We start from the raw sequence: 9008 nt of genomic DNA, 5'->3' as shown, positions 1-9008 counted from the left end.
TTTCTCAGTATTTAGATTTTTTTGCACCCTCAGATTCCAGATTTTCAAATAGTTGTATCTCTATTTGTATTCTATCCTAACAAACCGTACATCAATGGAAAGCTTATTTATTCTTTCAAAAGAGGACACGACTAGAAATCAGTGGTTATTTATTTCAGATGATGCTTACATTACCCTTATGACTGGTTTTGTGGTCCAGGGTCACATATAGATATGACATAAAAATGCAAGAAAAATATTATCAACACATAGCTTAATTACACATTATTTATTAGTAAATTGTTTAATAGTACATAGAAAAAGTCTTAGATCTTTGAGTTCAGCTCATGAAAAATGGGGGCAAAAACAAAATTGTTGCGTTTATAATTTTGTTCAGTATATATTGTTTACATAAATGCATTTCACTAATTTAAGTTAAATGTTGCCAATAAAAAAAAATAATAATAAAACATGAAATATCCCTTTAACATGAAAATAAAATCTGAAGGAGGGTAAAACCTCAGTCTGTCCTCTCAGTACAGTCTTTTGAAAAATGCGAACAACCATGTCATCATACTAATGCAACACCCTCGCAACTGTACGGAATTACACAAACATGATTTCACTTAATACATCTTGAGCTAGATGATGTTAAAAAAACACTGTTACTGTGCAAATGTATGCTATGGAGAGGGGTTTCTTTCACCTGTGAGCTGGGAGCGAGAGATGGAGTGGAGTTGTAGCGGAGTGATTACAGACGCTCTGAGCGCGGAGGGGAAATTGCTGTTGCTCCACTCCACTCACATTCTCTGCTCGCCAAATTAATTTTTACTGGCATTCAGTGCTTGGCGAGCATTCATTCTGGACCCTGCATGTATAGAAATAGTTGAAACACCTGCAGCACGCAAATGACATGACTCAAGCCTGATGGTATGGATTACATCCCACTCTTACAACGCCTCCTTTTATCTGCTCTTATAAGCCATATTCTCCTTAAACGGATCAACCGAATTGGCTTACCTGAGTTTTGCTCCATTTTTGAAGGCTTAACTGGCTTATCACTTTTTGTGTCTCTATTCTTTTTGCCCTTTCACTAACCCTCCCCCTCTGTGTAACGGTAATGCACTTGTAGGAACAGATGCCAGCCAGTGGTAGGCCACACAGCGGGGTGAAATGCAATCACCGTGCTCCTTTATAGGTTGTATGGGAATTATATGGAAATTAAAGAAGGGGTGGTAAAAACATTAACGTGGTTTGCAAGCACCGGTTTTCGTACCTGATGGTTTTGCCTGTGTCCGCCTCAATGGACCAGGTGCAGTGAAGGTTGTTGTCATAGGGGGCCGGGTAACCAGGAGACAGAATCCGTCCAGATGTGGCGCCACTAGTGTGTCCTCCGCACTCGGCTACACACACACACACACACACACACACACACAAGAATTGAGGTCTTTAATTAGATTTGCATTTCCAGAAGGAAATATCAGTGCTTGCAAGCAACAAAACAATAAATCAAGTTTTAGTTTACTACAAATTATGACAAAATGAATTAATATGACACAGATAATAATTCAGCGTATAAATCTAAGAAGAATGCTAATGTAAGAGGACATCATAGTTAGAGGTTACATCTTTAATGCAAACCATGAAGCAGTGTAAGCAAAGGGAGCTTTTTTTAGACTGTTTAGATTTTTAGCATTAAATTATAGTCCAAATATAAACATTTAAATGAAGCCGCACTGAAGTTAAATGATAGTATACTATGGGTATTTTTAGCCATTATGTATATAATTTAGCTTGCAGAGAAAATAGTAAATGGGTTTATTATGTTGACTAATTCTAAATAAATGCATACAGTACAATGTCTGCTCAAGGCAATATTCTCTATTTTCCACACCATTCTCTCAAACTGCATCTTACCCAAGAATGTTTAATTAAGGAATGAGTACAGCACGGTAAAGACTGTAATGCGTCTATCCTAAAATACTCTCTGTGTAAGTATACATCATTTACCTCATCCTAACCACAGTGAGAGAGCATCTCTCCATCGGTTCAAGCTCAGTATACCACCCCGTGGTAGAAAATGTCCATACTTCCAGGAAGTCACAGAGTACAATACTATAAACATTTTTTTTATATATATAAATTATTTGAGATCATGAATTTGTAATATTTGATGCATTCATTGTGGGACTGTTTTGTGTAGTATGCAAAGTTTTGTACTTTTTGATAACTTTGATTAGGCATTAACTTCTACTGTAACTACATACTACTCTCTACAACTATTCTGATCTGATGACATGATCTTTCCATCACACAATAAATTACTTGGTGGTACCATGGTACAGTGATGTATCAGATGATAATAGCTAGTTACTTGATATACAGGTCCTCAATTAATATATCAAGGTATTTGTACATCAAAGTAGGGTACATGATACTTAAGGTCATATTTGGACAGTTACTGTACTAATTCTTTATTATGATCATCTTCTTATTATTATCATCTTCTAGCTATACTCATAGAATCTCTCTCTAACTCTACTTCTTCATTATTTGTTCCAACTCATTCATTTGCAAAAACATCTAGTTTTTATATAAATTTGTAGTGCAATTTATAGTTGCATTAAATATGTGCAGCATTTGCATAAAAGTAAAAAAAGGTCAACTTCAACTGCAATATTTGACTCAAGTCATCAGACTATCCAAATCTTACAAATCATCTATAGAGTCAATGGGAATGTTGTCTCTTGCCAGGTTCACCAGAAGGCGCAAGCAATATCTGTCTGGTTAAGATAAAGCAAAATAAATCTCTGAGGGTCTGCAAACTCTACATACTGAAATACTGAATATAATATCAGCTTTGGGAAACATGATCAAACTTCATCACCTTTCTTCTGTGATGGTACATGTGCCTTGAGCACTGCAACGTAAATTAATATGAATAGTTAATGGAATTCCCTTTGCTTAAAGGAGTCATATGATGCGGTTTAAATTTTTCCTTTCTCTTTCGAGTGTTACAAGCTCTTGGTGCATAAAGAAGATCTGTAAAGTTGCAAAGACTAAAGTCTCAAATCCAAAGAGATATTCTTTATAAAAGTTAAGAGTCAACCACGCCTACCTAAAACGGCTCGTTCTAACATGCCCCCACATGTCTACGTCACGATGTGGGAAGATTTGCATAACGCCGCCCAAATGTTGACGCAAAGAAAGAAGGTGTAACTTTTATTCTCGCTGTAGTATTGTTGTTGCCGCCGCCGCCGCCATGTCGTGAAGGCGCTGTGTGTTTCGTTGTGAAGGCGAAACTACTTTGGCCTTCCAAAAGAGGACGATATCCGCTTCGTCATGCCTGGAGCTGATCCGTGCTGGTCGCTGAGGAAATCAGTGTTCGAATTGAGGGGGGCTGGGAGGGGTCCCGGACCTCCCATAAGCATTAAGGGACCCCCCATAACACCAAAAAAAATATACTCGGGGGGTCCCCTGGTTTTTCAATAAAACTCTAATACTTAAAACATGAAACTAGTGAAAATGAGAATTAAATGAAAAGATTTGATTGCTATATTAAATTTAGACCTGCTCATGTTACATCGTATTTTATTTTTACGCGTTTTACAGAGTTGCTCATTATAACAATCACACACGATTCTGTTGAGCTTAGGAATGCAGTAGCCAATCAGAGGCGTTCAGATTAGTCATCGCTGAATTTTGTTTAGACTGAAACTCGCAAATTCCCTCATCATTAGCAACAAAAGTGCAGATGTACGTACGTATGATAAAAGTAAGAGATTAATTTATCATGCAGATTATAAGAGGAGTTATGAGTGCTAGCAAGCTAGACTGACTGCTCATTTAGAGTGTGTTCTTTCACTGCATGATTCAGTCTAATAAAATGCATTTAGAATGCTCCTAAAATTCAAGATATGGGTGCAGAAAATATATGTATATAATTGCATATAGTTAATCAATATCACACGAAGAGTGCCATTGTTTCGCAAAAGTCACAAATGTGATATTGATTTCATACAACAGTTCAATAAAGTTAATATTAATAGACTTACGTTTTATTGCCTATTTTTGCTCTATTTCGCCAACAAAAAATGTGTTCAAATGTTTTCAGCACTGTTTTGCGTCTGAGCAACATGACAGTGTTTCGTTCCTGACTGAATCAACTGTTTGAATGATTCAGTTCAATCGCAATGACTCGCTTATTAACAGTGGCTTGCTGCCACCTACTGGCGGTTTTAATTTCACATATAAAGTACCTTTTCATTTTTTTTTTATAATTTCAAATATCAGTATTCAACGTTTTAAGATTAAAATATCAAAACATTATTTATGCATTTGTAACTGCAGGTTAAATGCATTCATGTCCTGCATTAAACGTAAATACATCTAAATGCCTCTTCAGATGCAGCTTCAGTGTTTCCTCTGCATTGCAAAGATGAATTTTGTTCATAATGATTTTATTTGTTTGGTAACAGCCCCAAATGTCTTATTATTCTAATTGAATTTATTGATTAAATATAAGAATTTGATGCAAAATATAATGCACACTTCTAGAAAATAAAATGGCTTCATAAAGGTAAAAATACCCATAAAGAGTAAAAACCACTTTAAACTTGTGGGAAACGATTAATTTCAGTCACTGCTGTGAACTGACCATGCAGAATATGAAGAATATCAAAACATTTTAGGAGTCAGCTGTCCATGTGCATCAGTCCTGCAGCGCAACACACTCAGCAAAATATCATCTGATTATCGTTATTGATAAAATACCAGAATATAGGGATACCTAGGGAAAACACCACTAGGCTAGATATTTAATTTCTTTGCTTAGTGATTGTTAACTTCTTTGCTTAGTGATTGCTTGGTACCTAATTCATTGATCATCGTAAAATAAGCTTTTATCTTAGAATTAGGTTCTCTCAATGATAACGAGGACGAGACAAAAAAATATGAATCATATTTATATAAGCTTTTATTTATTGATTGTTTGAAAGGGGAGTGGGGGGGTCTATTTAGGGGGACCCCCCAAGAGCTTTGACACAATTCTAACACTGGAGGAAATACATCAACTTCACGCTGTGGATTGCCGGATCGGCTTTCACCGTGGACGAAGCGGAGTCCACCCCGGGGTCGTCACATGTGGTTGCCGCAAGTCCGCCGGCCGCTCCTTCGTTGAATCCACCGGCCTCCGCTCACTCTAGCCCACCGTGTGTGATGCTGTGTGTTTCGTTGTGAAAGTGAAACTACTTTGTTTGGCCTTCCAAAAGAGGACACGACTAAAAATCAGTGGTTAAGTTGTATTTACAACACTGTTCCAGAACAGTTCAACCCAAATATTCAGATGTGTGCAGCACATTTTATGGAGGACTGTTTCCTGATCCTGGGAGAGTAGACTACAATGCCGGCTGTTCTGACTCACGGACTGTAAGTAAGTTTTCATATTTAAAGGATTTGCCACTGATGATTCAAACACAAGTTTTGAGCAGTGTAGAGTAGCGCTTGTTGTTTGTCGTTTCTCCGATCACAAATGCAAACATGGTTTTATGTTTACGCGGCGCGATGCAACGCAACGCGTAAAAAGACAGTATAAGTCATTATAATCCGTAATTATGTCCCCACTGGATGCAACAAATGCCTCGTTTATAATGGGTTTTAATATTCTTGTCTCGTCGCTCCAGGACACGGCATCACAGTATGGTGGGGGCGTAACATTTCTGTCACACGCTTGAAGTATTCAGCCAATCACAACGCACTGGATAGCTGGCCAATCAGAGCACACCTCACTTTTCAGACCGATGAGCTTTGTAAAAATCGACGCATTTCAGAAAGGTGGGGCATAGAGGAGAAACAATAATGTACAGTATGTGGAAAATAATGTGTTTTTTTAAACTTAAACCGCATAAACACATTTTATTACACCAAATACACAAAATAATGTTTTTTCAGCAACATCATATGACCCCTTTAAGTCCCATTTGCTGATCTCTCTTGGATTACAACTTGTTACATGAGTTGGAGAAGGCAAAGAATGGTACAACTGCTGAATTCATCATCAAAATTTACTGAAGCCAAAAATATATAAATCCAAGCCAAATATATGGTAGGGTAAAAAAAAAAAACTAAAGGCCCCTTGGGCTAAACTGCATAACACTAGATAGAAAGAAACACCGCCAAATGCCTGTTTATCACTAAACACTGTAAAACTTTCCTGGTCTATTAGATTGAATCATTTTAATGTGATATGACAATCATTTTATTTTATTTTATTTATTTATTTTAAGCTTTTAAGTCTAAATTTCATGGCACTTGTATCAGAATATATTATTATTTTCCATAACTAAGCCTTCCATTTTCATGTATACGTTTTAAAGTCTAAATTTCATAGCATTTGTATCAGAATATATTTGAGGTATTTAAGGATTGTTTTGATGCTCATCCTTTCCAGTACACTGATTTTTTTGCTTTTCACTGAAGATTTAGAAGTGATGACAAATGTTGACAACCAATTAAGAGACTCTTTGACAGGTTTTCGTGAGGGATAGGAACTCAAGCCATTCCCTGACAAACATTTAATAGCGAAGAGAAAACCTTCACTTGAAAGATCAAATGTGAAAAGAACCATTTTCTTGCAAAGTACAGCAAGACCATCACTCGATATGAAATGGCTTTAGATGGGTACAGATTATGGTCTAGGGCAGGGGTAGGCAAGTTCGGTCCTAGAGAGCCGCAGTCCTGCAGAGTTCAGCTCCAACCCTAATCAAACACACCTGAACAAGCTAATCAATGTCTTCAGGATTACTAAGGCTATAGGACTTTTTTTTTCAGGGTTGGAACTGAACTCTGCGGGACTGCGGCTCTCTAGGACCTAACTTGCCTACCCCTGGTCTAGGGTCTTTAATATCATCAAAGTAAATTAGTTTGTGTAGTTGTTGATGTTGTGAACTCACCAATACAAGATGGAAGTGGTTTGTCCCACACCCTACGGTCTCCACTGAGGCACGTCAGCGTGCTGCTTCCATGCAGTGTGTATCCAGGATTGCAACTGTACAAAACGTATGTATCTGCAAAATGGCCATCGTCTTGGATTTTGTAGCCATAATTAGGCGTCCCCGGCTCCTCACATTTGACAAGGTCAAAACCTGTAAGCCAATTTGAATGGTAAAAAAAGACATCTGGCCACCTGAAATCAACCCCCTGGCAGGCTGGATCAGCCTCTTGCTTAATAATGACATAAAGGTGGTGCAATAAAAGCTACACCTGCTCACAACAATTACCTATGCAGCCCCCAGGAGCCCATCTCAAATTAATACCAGCACAGCATATGCTCAACTCAAAGATCACCTTTTCAAACATGCCGTCCATTCTACCTGATTGGTTAACGTACATTTCCAAATGCAGGAACATTTCAAGCTAAAACCTTTTCAAAAAATGTGTCATCCAAAAAACAATAAACCTGCAGAGCTGCTTTTTAATACATTTACTGTTCTCCTTCTTTTGGCTGGGAAGATGGTGGTAGTCTTAACGAGGAAATAATGAGGAGTGGATAATGAGGATATTATCAGACTGTCTCTGACCAGCAATTAAAACTGTAATATCTTGCACATGCTGTGTCTTTACTGTCTTTGTTTCTACTCGTTCTTTCTTGTAATTAGAGTAATAGTATTTGCTTTTTACGCATTTACTGTCAGAATCTATGTGTGTGTGAGTGTAATAATAATAATAAGAATACTAACTTTGTGTATGTGTGTATTTATTTATTATAACTATTGCGCTTCTGTTTCACAACCTTGATAATTAAATGATAAAAAAAAGGTTTGTTTGGAAAATTTGAGATCATTTCCAACAGTTTAAGTAGGTCCTTTAATAGTTAGCAAAATCAGAAAGCAAAATGGCTACTGTATTTAGTGCATGCGGGATGTGCAAAATATGATTATTTTGTCAAAACTGTCAGCAGTCAGGCATCAAATTACTGTCTCAGTGTGGTGACAATTCCATAAATTGAGCTGAAAATCAGTTTCAAACCACCATTCATTTTTAATCAAAGTGAATGCTAGATTTGTCAGTGTTTACAGTAAATATGATCTTTTTTTTTTACTATCTGACAGTGTCAGTATATTGATTGTGACTTTATATTTATATTGAGTGACAGGCAAGGAAAACACGTTTGGAGGGAAAATTGAAGAAGCAAGAGATTTCACCCAAACACAGGGGAATACCACTAGACATGTTTATAAGATTCATTCAGAAGAGTTACTTCATATATAAAGCTTGTGTAGGTGTTTCTAAAGAATTAGTGTGTGATTAATGGATGGAGCCTTTATTGGCATTTCGTTTAACTTACTACTGTACGACAGCTTGAATCCTTTGCTGGAACCGGTACCATTGCTGTTAAACTCCATCCAGAGATGGTTGGACGTGCTGTTGAGGATGACATCAGACATGTCGTTATGTGTTTGGAATTGCACCTCATTCTTATCCTTCATTTGTGACTTAATTAGTGGCCTTATTGGTCTTAAGGGACCATCTTTCTTCTGTGATGGTACATGTGCCTTGAGCACTGTAAGGTAAATTAATCTATGAATAGTTAATGGTGTCTCCAAGTCCCATTTGCTGGTCTCTCATGGATTACAAACTGTTACATGTTAACAGTATTGCAGAGGTGTTGCAATCGCCAAACTTCATCAAAGTTCTTGAAACTCTATTTGGTGTTTGCAACGTCACAACTGACCACATTCACACAGAATTCAACTGATGTGGCCTTTAGAGTCTGAACTCTACATTTTATGATTTAAATTTAAATAGTTGTAGTATTTAAATGAATTAATGAAAGGATGAATCAATAAATTAAGTAATATCCTAGTATTTAATTCACAATTCGATCCATTATGCATATTTACACAAACATTTAACATATAAACTAAAAATGTGTCTTTTTCCCCAAAAAATTGTATGTATGCAAATTGTATAATATCCAAGGTGCACATTTCTAGTAATTGTGCAGTTAATTCTCATATTGTATTTTTAGA

At 36.8% G+C, this 9008-nt stretch overlaps 1 protein-coding gene across 1 annotated transcript in view; it reads right to left on the bottom strand.

Annotated features, from left to right (window-relative positions):
- LOC107702659 (CUB and sushi domain-containing protein 1-like) overlaps window positions 1-9008 on the bottom strand; it is a 232478-nt gene that overhangs the window by 130071 nt on the left and 93399 nt on the right. Inside the window, exons 23-25 of the mRNA XM_016505042.1 lie at window positions 8324-8513; window positions 6930-7121; window positions 1256-1382 (exon numbers count right to left, since the gene is read on the bottom strand). Of these exons, the coding sequence (XP_016360528.1) occupies window positions 1256-1382; window positions 6930-7121; window positions 8324-8513 (509 nt within the window). The remainder of the gene's footprint in view (window positions 1-1255; window positions 1383-6929; window positions 7122-8323; window positions 8514-9008) is intronic.

The sequence above is a fragment of the Sinocyclocheilus anshuiensis genome, unplaced genomic scaffold, assembly GCF_001515605.1.
Source record: "Sinocyclocheilus anshuiensis isolate Anshui unplaced genomic scaffold, SAMN03320099.WGS_v1.1 scaffold6, whole genome shotgun sequence".
Classification (NCBI taxonomy): Eukaryota; Metazoa; Chordata; class Actinopteri; order Cypriniformes; family Cyprinidae; genus Sinocyclocheilus; species Sinocyclocheilus anshuiensis.
Note: the sequence above shows the minus strand (reverse complement) of the source record. Positions and strands in the feature narration are given on the sequence as shown.